Here is a 16,617-nt window from a genome sequence, read left to right on the forward strand (position 1 = left end):
ATTAATTAGGCGCAACTTTAATCTCGTTCGAACGAAACAAAATAAGTCCTCCCACGTGAGCAGACGTTTCACACAAAGACTTTCGTTTCGATTCGCCGTGCGCGTGGGCGAAAGCATCGACTTCGAAATATTCAGCGGACCACTCAGTAAACGTTTCTTTAAGACGTCATTTATTGGGAGTTGATGTGTGTGTATATTTATAAAGCACCTGTGAAATAGCTAACAGATGTAAAAGAGCTGCCTAGTACGGAGAGCTGAAATCGCATCCCTTGGTTCATCATCAAGCACGTGCTCCAGGCTTGCGTGCAGTCAAAGAAAAAAATATTACTGTCTCCTCAAGTTTTGAGTAAAGATAGACGTTCTTCAGAAACTAACAGTAACTTTAACAAGAAACAAAAGCAACTGGTTTTAAGAAATATTTTCTAGTTAACAAATTAATTTCCATTTATTATAAATAATATTGCTGACTAAAGGTCCGAAGGATGGCCAAAACATGCTCCTCTCTGGCTTACATCTTAAAATGGACGGTTTTAGGCCTTATATTAACCCTAACAGGTTGGTCATTTCTTTCTTTTGTGTTAATTGTTTTACTGTGTCTTCTATTATTTACTACATAATAAAAGAAATGTAAGAAATAATTACTAAATTAACATAAGATATAGATCTGTTAAGAACTTTTACTTGACCAATATTTGTTTAAACACGTTTTAACACTTACGGATCTCGAGGTTGCAAAGCGCAAAGCTACACAATGAGTTATCTGTACTCTGTCTATCACAGGAATCAAAACCACAATTTGAGCACCATAAGACTCTAGGATTACCGCTTAGCTAATGAACGGGGAGGGCTTTTAATTTCTTTGCTCTCTACAATAAATGTTAAATTGGGAGTACTTAAAAACCGATAAACGTTGTGTTACAGTAACGTATGAAACGTGTGTAGATAATAAAGAATTATTTGTGTTACAATAACGTATGAAACAACGTTTGTAGATAATAAAGAATTATTTGTGTTACAGTAACGTATGAAACAACGTGTGTAGATAATACAGAATTATTTGTGTTACAGTAACGTATAAAACAACGTGTGTAGATAATAAAAAATTATTTGTGTTACAGTAACGTATGAAACAAAGTGTGTAGATAATAAAGAATTATTTGTGTTACAGTAACGTATGAAACAACGTGTGTAGATAATACAGAATTATTTGTGTTACAGTAACGTATGAAACAACGTGTGTAGATAATAAAGAATTATTTGTGTTACAGTAACGTATGAAACAACGTGTGTAGATAATAAAGAATTATTTGTGTTACAGTAACGTATGAAACAATGTGTGTAGATAATAAAGAATTATTTGTGTTACAGTAACGTATGAAACAACGTGTGTCGATAATACAGAATTATTTGTGTTACAGTAACGTATGAAACAACGTGTGTAGATAATACAGAATTATTTGTGTTACAGTAACGTATGAAACAACGTGTGTAGATAATAAAGAATTATTTGTGTTACAGTAACGTATGAAACAAAGTGTGTAGATAATACAGAATTATTTGTGTTACAGTAACGTATGAAACAACGTGTGTAGATAATAAAGAATTATTTGTGTTACAGTAACGTATGAAACAACGTGTGTAGATAATAAAGAATTATTTGTGTTACAGTAACGTATGAAACAATGTGTGTAGATAATAAAGAATTATTTGTGTTACAGTAACGTATGAAACAACGTGTGTAGATATTAAAGAATTATTTCTGTTACAATAACGTATGAAACAACGTTTGTAGATAATAAAAAATTATTTGTGTTACAGTAACGTATGAAACAACGTGTGTAGATAATACAGAATTATTTGTGTTACAGTAACGTATAAAACAACGTGTGTAGATATTAAAGAATTATTTGTGTTACAATAACGTATGAAACAACGTTTGTAGATAATAAAGAATTATTTGTGTTACAGTAACGTATGAAACAACGTGTGTAGATAATACAGAATTATTTGTGTTACAGTAACGTATGAAACAACGTGTGTAGATAATAAAGAATTATTTGTGTTACAGTAACGTATAAAACAACGTGTGTAGATAATAAAGAATTATTTGTGTTACAGTAACGTATGAAACAAAGTGTGTAGATAATAAAGAATTATTTGTGTTACAGTAACGTATGAAACAATGTGTGTAGATAATAAAGAATTATTTGTGTTACAGTAACGTATGAAACAACGTGTGTAGATATTAAAGAATTATTTGTGTTACAGTAACGTATGAAACAACGTGTGTAGATAATAAAGAAGTATTTGTGTTACAGTAACGTATGAAACAATGTGTGTAGATAATAAAGAATTATTTGTGTTACAGTAACGTATGAGACAACGTGTGTAGATAATAAAGAATTATTTGTGTTACAGTAATGTATGAAACAATGTGCGTAGATAATAAAGAATTATTTGTGTTACAGTAACGTATGAAACAACGTGTGTAGATAATAAAGAATTATTTGTGTTACAGCAACGTATGAAACAATGTGCGTAGATAATAAAGAATTATTTGTGTTACAATAACGTATGAAACAACGTGTGTAGATAATAAAGAATTATTTGTGTTACAGTAACGTATGAAACAACGTGTGTAGATAATAAAGAATTATTTGTGTTACAGTAACGTATGAAACAATGTGTGTAGATAATAAAGAATTATTTGTGTTACAATAACGTATGAGACAACGTGTGTAGATAATAAAGAATTATTTGTGTTACAGTAACGTATGAAACAACGTGTGTAGATAATAAAGAATTATTTGTGTTACAGTAACGGATGAAACAATGTGTGTAGATAATAAAGAATTATTTGTGTTACAATAACGTATGAGACAACGTGTGTAGATAATAAAGAATTATTTGTGTTACAATAACGTATGAGACAACGTGTGTAGATAATAAAGAATTATTTGTGTTACAGTAACGTATGAAACAACGTGTGTAGATAATAAAGAATTATTTGTGTTACAGTAACGTATGAAACAATGTGTGTAGATAATAAAGAATTATTTGTGTTACAGTAGCGTATGAAACAACGTGTGTAGATAATAAAGAATTATTTGTGTTACAGTAACGTATGAAACAATATGTGTAGATAATAAAGAATTATTTGTGTTACAGTAACGTATGAAACAACGTGTGTAGATAATAAGAAGTATTTGTGTTACAGTAACGTATGAAACAATGTGTAGATAATAAAGAATTATTTGTGTTACAGTAACGTATGAGACAACGTGTGTAGATAATAAAGAATTATTTGTGTTACAGTAATGTATGAAACAATGTGCGTAGATAATAAAGAATTATTTGTGTTACAGTAACGTATGAAACAACGTGTGTAGATAATAAAGAATTATTTGTGTTACAGTAATGTATGAAACAATGTGCGTAGATAATAAAGAATTATTTGTGTTACAGTAACGTATGAAACAACGTGTGTAGATAATAAAGAATTATTTGTGTTACAGTAACGTATGAAACAATGTGTGTAGATAATAAAGAATTATTTGTGTTACAATAACGTATGAAACAACGTGTGTAGATAATAAAGAATTATTTGTGTTACAGTAACGTATGAAATAACGTGTGTAGATAATAAAGAATTATTTGTGTTACAGTAACGTATGAAACAATGTGTGTAGATAATAAAGAATTATTTGTGTTACAATAACGTATGAGACAACGTGTGTAGATAATAAAGAATTATTTGTGTTACAGTAACGTATGAAACAACGTGTGTAGATAATAAAGAATTATTTGTGTTACAGTAACGTATGAAACAACGTGTGTAGATAATAAAGAATTATTTGTGTTACAGTAACGTATGAAACAATGTGTGTAGATAATAAAGAATTATTTGTGTTACAGTAACGTATGAGACAACGTGTGTAGATAATAAAGAATTATTTGTGTTACAGTAACGTATGAAACAACGTGTGTAGATAATAAAGAATTATTTGTGTTACAGTAACGGATGAAACAATGTGTGTAGATAATAAAGAATTATTTGTGTTACAATAACGTATGAAACAACGTGTAGATAATAAAGAATTATTTGTGTTACAGTAACGTATGAAACAACGTGTGTAGATAATAAAGAATTATTTGTGTTACAGTAACGTATGAAACAATGTGTGTAGATAATAAAGAATTATTTGTGTTACAGTAACGTATGAAACAACGTGTGTAGATAATAAAGAATTATTTGTGTTACAGTAACGTATGAAACAATGTGTGTAGATAATAAAGAATTATTTGTGTTACAGTAACGTATGAAACAACGTGTGTAGATAATAAAGAAGTATTTGTGTTACAGTAACGTATGAAACAATGTGTGTAGATAATAAAGAATTATTTGTGTTACAGTAACGTATGAGACAACGTGTGTAGATAATAAAGAATTATTTGTGTTACAGTAACGTATGAAACAATGTGCGTAGATAATAAAGAATTATTTGTGTTACAGTAACGTATGAAACAACGTGTGTAGATAATAAAGAATTATTTGTGTTACAGTAACGTATGAAACAATGTGTGTAGATAATAAAGAATTATTTGTGTTACAATAACGTATGAGACAACGTGTGTAGATAATAAAGAATTATTTGTGTTACAGTAACGTATGAAATAACGTGTGTAGATAATAAAGAATTATTTGTGTTACAGTAACGTATGAAACAATGTGTGTAGATAATAAAGAATTATTTTTGTTACAATAACGTATGAGACAACGTGTGTAGATAATAAAGAATTATTTGTGTTACAGTAACGTATGAAACAACGTGTGTAGATAATAAAGAATTATTTGTGTTACAGTAACGTATGAAACAACGTGTGTAGATAAAGAATTATTTGTGTTACAGTAACGTATGAAACAATGTGTGTAGATAATAAAGAATTATTTGTGTTACAGTAGCGTATGAAACAACGTGTGTAGATAATAAAGAATTATTTGTGTTACAGTAACGTATGAAACAATGAGTGTAGATAATAAAGAATTATTTGTGTTACAGTAACGTATGAGACAACGTGTGTAGATAATAAAGAATTATTTGTGTTACAATAACGTATGAAACAACGTGTGTAGATAATAAAGAATTATTTGTGTTACAATAACGTATGAAACAACGTGTGTAGATAATAAAGAATTATTTGTGTTACAGTAACGTATGAAACAACGTGTGTAGATAATAAAGAATTATTTGTGTTACAGTAACGTATGAGACAACGTGTGTAGATAATAAAGAATTATTTGTGTTACAGTAACGTATGAAACAACGTGTGTAGATAATAAAGAATTAGTTGTGTTACAGTAACGTATGAAACAACGTGTGTAGATAATAAAGGATTATTTGTGTTACAGTAACGTATGAAACAATGTGTGTAGATAATAAAGAATTATTTGTGTTACAATAACGTATGAGACAACGTGTGTAGATAATAAAGAATTATTTGTGTTACAGTAACGTATGAAACAATGTGTGTAGATAATAAAGAATTATTTGTGTTACAATAACGTATGAAACAATGTGTGTAGATAATAAAGAATTATTTGTGTTACAATAACGTATGAGACAACGTGTGTAGATAATAAAGAATTATTTGTGTTACAGTAACGTATGAAACAATGTGTGTAGATAATAAAGAATTATTTGTGTTACAGTAACGTATGAAACAATGTGTGTAGATAATAAAGAATTATTTGTGTTACAATAACGTATGAGACAACGTGTGTAGATAATAAAGAATTATTTGTGTTACAGTAACGTATGAAACAATATGTGTAGATAATAAAGAATTATTTGTGTTACAATAACGTATGAAACAATGTGTGTAGATAATAAAGAATTATTTGTGTTACAATAACGTATGAGACAACGTGTGTAGATAATAAAGAATTATTTGTGTTACAGTAACGTATGAAACAATGTGTGTAGATAATAAAGAATTATTTGTGTTACAGTAGCGTATGAAACAACGTGTGTAGATAATAAAGAATTATTTGTGTTACAGTAACGTATGAAACAATGTGTGTAGATAATAAAGAATTATTTGTGTTACAGTAACGTATGAAACAACGTGTGTAGATAATAAAGAATTATTTGTGTTACAGTAACGTATGAGACAACGTGTGTAGATAATAAAGAATTATTTGTGTTACAGTAGCGTATGAAACAATGTGCGTAGATAATAAAGAATTATTTGTGTTACAGTAACGTATGAAACAACGTGTGTAGATAATAAAGAATTATTTGTGTTACAGTAACGTATGAGACAACGTGTGTAGATAATAAAGAATTATTTGTGTTACAGTAACGTATGAAACAACGTGTGTAGATAATAAAGAATTATTTGTGTTACAATAACGTATGAGACAATGTGTGTAGATAATAAAGAATTATTTGTGTTACAATAACGTATGAGACAACGTGTGTAGATAATAAAGAATTATTTGTGTTACAGTAACGTATGAAACAATGTGTGTAGATAATAAAGAATTATTTGTGTTACAATAACGTATGAGACAACGTGTGTAGATAATAAAGAATTATTTGTGTTACAGTAACGTATGAAACAATGTGTGTAGATAATAAAGAATTATTTGTGTTACAGTAACGTATGAAACAATGTGTGTAGATAATAAAGAGTTATTTGTGTTACAATAACGTATGAGACAACGTGTGTAGATAATAAAGAATTATTTGTGTTACAGTAACGTATGAAACAATGTGTGTAGATAATAAAGAATTATTTGTGTTACAATAACGTATGAGACAACGTGTGTAGATAATAAAGAATTATTTGTGTTACAGTAACGTATGAAAACAATGTGTGTAGATAATAAAGAATTATTTGTGTTACAGTAACGTATGAAACAATGTGTGTAGATAATAAAGAGTTATTTGTGTTACAATAACGTATGAGACAACGTGTGTAGATAATAAAGAATTATTTGTGTTACAGTAACGTATGAAACAATGTGTGTAGATAATAAAGAATTATTTGTGTTACAATAACGTATGAGACAACGTGTGTAGATAATAAAGAATTATTTGTGTTACAGTAACGTATGAAACAATCTGTGTAGATAATAAAGAATTATTTGTGTTACAATAACGTATGAAACAACGTGTGTAGATAATAAAGAATTATTTGTGTTACAGTAACGTATGAAACAATGTGTGTAGATAATAAAGAATTATTTGTGTTACAGTAACGTATGAAACAACATGTATAGATAGTCATTTATCACACTTTAAATATCCTCGTCTCAGTTTCAGTTATCCTATCTGGACATTAGTTTCCTTGTTTTAGTTATTTTATCTGGACATTAGTTACCTCGTTACAGTTTGAGTTATCTTATCCACACTTTAGTTACCTTGTCTCACTTTCAGTTATCTTATCCGGACAGTAGTTACCTCGTCTATGTTTTATTTACCTCACGAAGTCTATTTCGGTAATAAATGTTTGTGGCTACCTTGTTATAGGTTCCTTTACCTCGTCTAAGTAGTAGTTATTATGTTTCTTGTAGTTATCAGTTATGGTAAATACGTTTCAGTTGTGGCTGTTCTTTCATAATTTTATATATTGTAGTTAGGTTTTAGTTAGTTGTTATTTACGTTCATTAAGTTAAGTTTTGTAATAATGTTTTCACTAACTGGCGTGTAGTTTATTTTCAGTTTTACCTTCATATCTAAACCAGATTCTCTAAAACAAAATTTGAGAAAAGCAGAAATAAAGTAATAGAATTCACAAACTTTGTCTACGATATCAAACAGAAGATGTAAATATGTCCTGGTTAATGTGTAAATATCGAAAAAAGCCTTTTTTATCTTTTGGAAGATTAACAGACTTTAACTTTATTGATTTAAATTACCGTACACACTTATAGTAATTATTATAAATTGTAGTTTATATAAACAATGTTTAGAACTGATCAAGTCAGTTGGGAACTTATCACCGTAAACCAATACAGAACGTACTTTCTATAGTCGCACTCAAAGAGCAATTGTTTGATTGATCAAGTTTTAATTTGTGTTAAAAAGAGTATCGCTATCACGGTTAAGCCTAAATAATAACACAATAAAGATGGATGAACCCGCTTGCAATTGTAGCGCCAACATTTTCTTTGTTTTCGAATAAAGCAAAATTGTTAAGTTTACTTAAGCCTCGAGAGTCTTTATTAAATCTAATATGTAAACAGATTTATTAGATAAACTCCTTCACATAACTAAATTTATAATGTGTTTTTCTACTTTCCTTCATGGAATATAAAAACAAAGTAATTAACGATAATACATTCGTTCTTCTGCACTGATGAGAATTTAGCTATTTGCCTGCCAGCTTTATATCAAGTTAAAGTTTCGTGTGGATGCTCTTGTGATCAGAAAATGATCTCTGCGGGTAAAACACGAGATCCTCAATATGCTATGTAATTTAAATTATGAAATGTCGTCGTTCTAAAATAAATATCTTTGATTAATTTCGCTAAACGCGAGTAAAGTTTGAAACGTGTGTTGTTTTTATTTTAATAATGATTTCAACATTCGTACAGTAGGCCTAAGGAAAATCTCGTTTTCAGCGAGACTTGAACTGTGCCAGTTTTTCTTTATAAGTGAACCAAGATAATTTGGAAATAGCCAGTCTTGAATATTTGATCATTAATTAGTAAAATAATAATATTAGTCTTGAAAAAAAAATTTCAAATTCCCCGCGAATAGCCTTACCGTTATGGTTATCTTAACATTCTGTTTTATGCCCCAATATATATATTTTTTTTTTCCTGATACTTATAACAATGCTACACGTAAGTTTTTAAAGAACAGACGTTGAAATTTGTGACCTTAATTATTTTAAGTTAAATCTTTATGCTAGTCCGTAATTTTGAATCACTGACAACACTATCCGCCGTACAAGGATTCAGTCAGGTCCTTTGGTTAAAATAATAGGTTTGTTTGTTTGGGAATTTCGCACAAAGCTACTCGAGGGCTATCTGTGCTAGCCGTCCCTAATTTAGCAGTGTAAGACTAGAGGGAAGGCAGCTAGTCATCACCACCCACCGCCAACTCTTGGGCTACTCTTTTACCAACGGATAGTGGGATTGACCGTCACATTATACACCCCCACGGCTGGGAGGGCGAGCATGTTTAGCGCGACGCGGGCGCGAACCCGCGACCCTCGGATTACGAGTCGCACGCCTTACGCGCTTGGCCATGCCTAAAATAATAGGATTAAGTATCACTTATAATTCGGTAACAGCTGCGACTGTGTAGCGTGTTTAGTGGCGTCACGTTCCGAACAGACGACCTTACGTAACGCAAACCTACACGTTAACCACTGGGTCCTAGATGTTCTATAAAGGTTTTAGTTGAGTTTGGACTTGTGTAGGCCACTTAAGAGTTGTTCATCTATAAGGTTTAAAACTAGTGTTCTTAATTAACAATAATGAATCAGTCGTTTGTTCGTTTGTAGTTTAGCACAAAGCTATACAATGGGCTCGGTTTATAGCTTTAAGTCCGCAGACATACCGCTATGCCACTGGAGGCTATGATTAAGGAAACATTGATATTTATATTCCTATTTTATTAGACAACTTGGAAGCAACACTAAGACTGAAACACACGTCACTCATTACTCCATAATATTTTACAAGTTACTCAAACCAACGGTCTTTTTAAATTACTCTGTCTTTCTTTCAAAGTACATACGTCTGTGGCAGCCACTTAAGTTACACTTTCATTTTTTTTCTATCTTTATAAACACGCTCATCCATGTTATACTTGCGTTATCTCTCTGTCTGTATAAATATGAGACAGTTAAAGGACAGTGTTAGAATCTTCTATGGAACTACTGTCTTGTACATTCCAACACTGTCACGAATTCTTTTCGAAAGAAGTGAATGAAATTTACTATATTTCAACGAGTTGGAGTTTTTGTAAAGATATTCATTTAGTAATGTTCTGTTAGACCTGAGAACATTTGTTGTGTTTAACACCAAAACATTACCACGTGTCCCTGATCGTTTTCAACATCATAAAAAGTTATGTCTTTTAAGAATCTTTCAATGGCTGAGATGTGTTGAGTGTCAAAGTTTCCTTCTGTTCCTTCAACGTTTCACATTATAGGTAATGTTTATCTTCTAAATTTTCAAGCTTTCTCATTCTCTGCTTTCACAATACGGAAGCCTCGTGACTGGTGAAACATCGTCATTGGTTCCAAATAATCTGATTTTTTCCAGAGCAAACAGTTCCGATAAATTTCCTGATAAGCAAAAACAAACAGTTTATACGACTTCTCGACACAGGGAGAAGGAAAACTGATACCAGTAAAGACAACATTCGTGACGAGATGTGAGACAAAAAGAGGGAAAACAAATTATGTTTTTGTATTTCACACAAAGCCAATCGAGGGCTATCTGCGCTAGCCGTCCATAATTTAGCAGTGTAAAGCTAGAGGGAATGCAGCTAATCATCACCACCCACCGCCAACTCTTGAGCTGCTCTTTTATCAACGAATAGTGGGATTGACCGTCACATTATAACTCCCTCACGACTGAAAGGGCGAGCATGTTTGGTGCAACCGGGATTCGAACCCGCAACCCTGAGATTACGAGTCGAACGCCTTAACCACCTGGCCATAAAGCCCAGTTATGTGTTTTATGACTAACTCGCTAACTCCTCGTGTCTGTATTCATAATGACTTCGTCAGATGCCTGTAAAAATCAAGAAATAATAGGACGACACACCAAACGTTTTGTCAAATCTAAGGTAACACTGTTAACTCTCCCTAACTTGTTTTATCAGCTACATGACATTCACTACTAGCAGGTAACTGAGACAGAAGTTCGTCAGCTGAAAAATACACACATACACTGTGACAATTAGGCTTAACTAGCAGCAGCAACCGTTTCAAAATCATTCTCGCGGGTTATCTTCTTTCAATACATGCTGGCTGAACAGCCCATCTAACAGTGACAGTGTATTTCCAACTAAAGAATCTGTTATACAGTATTTTCTGACTAAAAAGCATATTTATTGGTATCTTTCGACTAAATATCTTAAGAATACCAACCGATACTTTACGGGACAGGCTGTTCTTCTTTTAGTATCTCTAAATATATTAATACCACAACTATTAACCGTTTTAAACTTAATGTCACCCCCTCGGTGATAAATTGTAATAAAACTGTAGTTTTAAATTAAAAAAAAAACAATTATCATTTTTAAATTTTGCGAAACAAACTAAAGTAATGACACAAAGTTGTAAACTAAAGTAATGACACAAAGTTGTAAACTAAAGTAATGACACAAAGTTGTACAAAAAAACTTATCACGCACCAGAAAAAAAACGATTTTATTCTAACTACAAAACTGGATGTATCACCTTAACCCTAAAAACAGGCACATGCCTAAATGTCGAGTTTCAATCAAATCATTTTTTTAGAGTACGATTAGTCGTTTTTTCTGTAAATAGTTTTCAGAACAGTTATGCCTTCCATATTGGTTTATTATATTTCACAGACCGTAGCATTTCAAGTGTTAGGGTAGAGAAGTGTGTGTAACAAATGGGAATAATTATGTTTAACAGGGTGTTAAAATTAATACATTAGTTGTGTTGTAGTGTGTGTAATAAATTGGAATAATTATGTTTAACAGGGTGTTAAAATTAATACATTAGTTGTGTTGTAGTGTGTGTAATAAATTGGAATAACTATGTTTAACAGGGTGTTAAAATTAATACATTAGTTGTGTTGTAGTGTGTAATAAATTGAATAACTATGTTTAACAGGGTGTTAAAATTAATACATTAGTTGTGTTGTAGTGTGTGTGATAAATTGGAATAACTATGTTTAACAGGGTGTTAAAATTAATACATCAGTTGTGTTGTAGTGTGTGTAATAAATTAATGTTATTATTTTGACAAGCAATATTGACTTTTATTACATTCATTTACTGTACACGTTGCTTGTTGTTTGTATGAATTTCACGCAAAGCTACACGAGGGCTATCTGCGCTAGTCGTCCCTAATTTTGCAGTGTAAGACTAGAGGGAAGGCAGCTAGTCATTACCACCCACCGTCAACTCTTGGACTACTCTTTTACCAACGAATAGTGGGATTGGCCATCACATTATAACGCCCTCACGGTTGAAAGGGCGAGCATATTTGGTGCAATGTGGATTCGAACCCGCGAATCTCGGATTACGAGTCGAACGCCTTAACTACCTGACCATGCCAGGTCCAGTTAGTTTCACACACGACAAAAATATTACAATATGTATCAGTACCTTCTTGAAAATGCTAGCATAGTTTTCAGTAGACTCTGTAGGACACTACCATACCTCTCACTAGTCATTGGTAGTTAATTACTTGGCATATATGTAATTCAGTATTAACAATTCACAATTAATTGTCTGCAAATATACTTTTTTAAATTCTTCAAAAATATATTTAAAATACCCATCTCACCCCCCAACATATCAGTAAGATCATGGTAGATTTCTTAAGTTATGATATAGTTCACCAAAATATCACGAAAGCTTTATCACCTTCCACACCATCTTTTCTCTACATGACTTAATAAAACAATCGAGCTCCCTGATGACTTAGCAACAAGTTTGGGGCTTATTACGCTAAATTTAGTGGTTTGATACCCGCTTTGGGTAGAGCACAGATGACCCATTGTATAACTTTAGTTTTAAATGGTAAATTTGCGAAGTCTACCAGGTAAATGTTGGTTTAACGCCTAAAATAAATTTCTTTGTAAACGGTAACTTGAAGATGGAAAAACCAGTTGCTAACATTTCGTTTCTACGACAGTTTTGTGAACACACGACTTACAGATAAATTTCCTAAGGTTTTATCCTTGCGAAACGACTTTTATGTCGACAAAACAAACACTTCGTTAGAGTTCTGTCAGCTATTAGAGGAGCAATTCGTCTGTATTATTAGACACGTAGACAACGAATCATTTAGAATTAAGTCCCTGTTGACGAGAGTTTGGTGTTGGAAATCCATGAACTAGGATTGTTTACATACGATCGTTTCAAATAATATTTATGGTAAGAGAACGTGATCGACGTTATTAGAGTAGAATACAAACACGGTCTTGTTTAAATCACTACTACGTGGCTTTCGTTGCATTCATTATGCCAACTGAATGTGGCAGATAACAACCGTTTTTTGTTTCGCCGCGTACACAATCAAAATAAACGCCCTAAGACGTAAATAGGTTATGTTTGGGCGTTTATTAACGACCTAATCTACTAGTTCATTTAGTTGGGCGAAATGTTAATAAAAAACAACAACAAAAGTTTGTTTTTGTTTTCGAATTTCGCGAACAGTAACATAAGGGCTATCTGCACTAGCCGTCCATAATTTAGCAGTGCAAGACTAGAGAGAGGGCAGTTAGTCATCACCAAGCATCGTCATCTCTTGGGCTGCTCTTTTACCAGCGAATAGTGGGATTGACCATCACATTATAACGCCCTGACGGTTGAAAGGGCGAGCATATTTGGTGCGATGTGGATTCGAACCCGCGAACTTCGGATTACGAATCAAACGCCTTAACCCACCTGGCCGTGCCGGGGCCCTAAGATGGTTTGGAAATTACTAAAATTAATTCATGTTTCTCATCCCTATAATTTATGATTTAGTAACTATATCAGTTTTAATAACTATTAACTGTATGCTTAATTTCATAATTCTGTTTCTCATCAATTTCTGCTATAAAACGAAACAAACTTTCAAGTTTTATTTCACCACGTTACAAGTCTGTAACCATTATGTGTTAGTTATTGAGCGTAAAGCCCGTTATTTAACGTTATAAGCAGCTAGATCGCCCCGGTCGCGGGTTCCAATCCCGTCACACCAAAGATGTTCTCTCTTTAAGCGATGGGCGCGTTATAATGTCTCAGTCAATCCCACTATTCGTTGGTAAAAGAAGAGCCAAAGAGTTGGCGGTGAGTGGTGATGACTAACTGCCTTCCCTCTACGGTCTGAAACTGCTACATTAGGGGCAGATAGCGCAGATAGCCCTCGTGTACCACCTACACTTACCGCTCAGCTGTTAGGATCACTTCCGACGGTTATAGATGTTACCTTTACCATTTCTTGGGAATGATTTTGTGCCACGTCTTAAAGCGAAATATTAAAATTAGATTTTACAATTATTTGATTGTTTTTTTTTCTCGAATACTCGTACGAAGCTGCACAATGGCCACCTACACTAACCGTCTCTGATTTTAAACTAATTTATTAAACGGAAGACAGTTGTTCAATAGCACCTACCGCCAATTTTTTGAGTCACTATAATCGAATAGTGGGAGTTAAACAAACCCTTATAACGAACCCGTGATCCTGAGGTACGGCACGCAAAACGGTAGACATTTGTTGTCTGGCATTACTGTTTCACAGCCCATACTAACCACAAAATATTTCTTTTGCAGTGGCGAATCTATCTAACGATGACGGCACTCGTGTAGATTCGATGAACCACCGTTCCCGGCAAGTCTTTCCTTCAGTTTCCAACAAAAAACTTTACTTCCGGGGAGCCATCCGCCCAAGTGGAGACCAACTTCAGAAAAACCACGAGACTCCACAAAACCCCGAAAATGATCGAATCCGTTTCAACAGTGGTCAACCGTGGAGTTTTGAGTCGGCTATTCAAAAGCGTGGTCAAGCGTGCATGAAACAATGCATTGCTCAAAGGGTCCTTCACCCAGTCCAGTGCTACTCCTTATGTTAACACCAGGGCAATCGCAGTTGTCGTCTTAGATCTCTTAGGTAAGTACCAAAAGGACATCTTATAGAAGTTTCCTGCTGCTGACACGCTACTTTGTTGTTCATAATAATGATACTGATGTTTAGCCTGATATTCGATTAATTATAATGTTTTATTGTTTATATAGTTACGGTTCAAACAACAACTCTTTCACTAAAGATGGACAGAACTGTAATTTTGCTGGAGTCCTATAGTGTTGATATTTTGCCAAGACAGTGGTTATTTTGTTAGGCTCAACGATGTAGATAGTATACTGGAGTTCTAGACGGTAGTTAGGCCTGGCATAGCTAGGTGGTTAAGGCACTCGACTCGCAATCCGAGGGTCGCGGGCTCAAATTCCCGTTACACCAAACATGCTCGCCCTTTCAAACTGTGGGGGCATTATAATGTAACGTAGGTAAAATAGTAGCCCAAGAATTGGCGGTGGGTGGTGATGACTAGCTGCTTTCCCTCTAGTCTTACACCGCAAAATTAGGGACGGCTAGCGCAGATGGCCCTCGTATAGTTTTGCGCGAAATTACAAACAAGCAAACATAGTGGTTATGTTGGTGGGTTGATTTGAGTAAGGTGGCTTCATTGTAAAGCTCAATCAGATTATTGTTTTGTAATTCAACTCAACTATAATTTTAAGTTTAAAAGAGAGGTGTTGACTGGTGTTTATATGTTGTTTTGTGTGTTGATAAAACAAACATGTAATTAAACCCCAAGAAGGAGCAAACCTCTATTATCTGAGGAGTATGGAAACGACCCTAAAATGGTTTAGTATGCTTATAACATTGTTTATAAAGACTTCGGTGGATATACTAGATATAACTGAATAGAAAACAAGTGTCCACAATGAAACAATATAAGTACTTAATGTTTTATTGAGTCATAAATTTATTTTAATTATCTTATTATTATTATTTTTAGTGTCCTCTTCTTTCCAGTAGAAATAAAGTTATTGGTTTCTGATGTGAATCAACATCAAGGAAGTTTTGTGCTACAGTTGATATACATCCAAACTAAACTGGATGCTCTCGGATATGACGCACATATCGCGATATCGTAATTTCAAAATGAGAGAGATGTGAAAAACCTTACAGTTTAAACAAAACCTACAACTGCTTAGCCAGTAGAATTGTAATGTTTTTACTTCCTAAATAAATATTTTCCTCAATCCTAAATTTAAAAAATGGTAGAAACTGATTGATAGCGTTAGGTTTATTTTATTATTAGAACAATTACATAGCTGTATGTTTGGTTGTGAATGTACCTGTGAATAAAAGGTGTCTATACCACTTGTTGTTGTAGACTAGTTATTTATAAAGATAACATGTATTGTTTCCTCAGTCAACCTATTGCTTGAAATACCAAAGAGATTGTTTAGATGTAGAAATACATTTCTTATACTGTTCGTCTCCTTCTTGTATTGGTTGTTCTTCTAAACCGTACCTTTCAACTTGTAAGACTTACTTTTATCTTTTAAAAATGCGCAAACTCGGATGATTCTAGTAAAGACAATGAAAGTAACTCGCATTCTGAGTTTTCCCAACATGCAAGCACATTACAAAACGAATTTTGGGGTAATTTTCTTACATACAAGTATTACTTTGCGATAAAATGTACAAGTAACCCTAACATGTTTGTAAATCATAATGAAGAAATAAAACGCAAAAGCTTTCATCCTAGCAAACAAAGATCGTAAACAATCGGTGACATATATCCTTAAATAGGATACTGTAAAGGATTCTGCATCTCAGAACGGTTGGTATGGGTATTAACACTTAACAATAAATGTTTTAATATCC

General features: G+C 32.8%; 1 protein-coding gene across 1 annotated transcript; it reads left to right on the forward strand.

Annotated features, from left to right (window-relative positions):
• The first annotated feature begins 423 nt into the window (after window positions 1–423).
• Window positions 424–16,050, forward strand: LOC143235191 (uncharacterized). The gene is made up of 3 exons (XM_076473118.1): window positions 424–555; window positions 14,493–14,829; window positions 15,740–16,050. Exons 1-2 carry the CDS (start codon window positions 483–485, stop codon window positions 14,789–14,791), a joined length of 372 nt encoding a protein of 123 aa, XP_076329233.1. The 5' UTR covers window positions 424–482; the 3' UTR covers window positions 14,792–14,829; window positions 15,740–16,050.
• The last annotated feature ends 567 nt before the right edge of the window (window positions 16,051–16,617 follow it).

The sequence above is a fragment of the Tachypleus tridentatus genome, chromosome 2 (genome assembly GCF_004210375.1).
Source record: "Tachypleus tridentatus isolate NWPU-2018 chromosome 2, ASM421037v1, whole genome shotgun sequence".
Classification (NCBI taxonomy): Eukaryota; Metazoa; Arthropoda; class Merostomata; order Xiphosura; family Limulidae; genus Tachypleus; species Tachypleus tridentatus.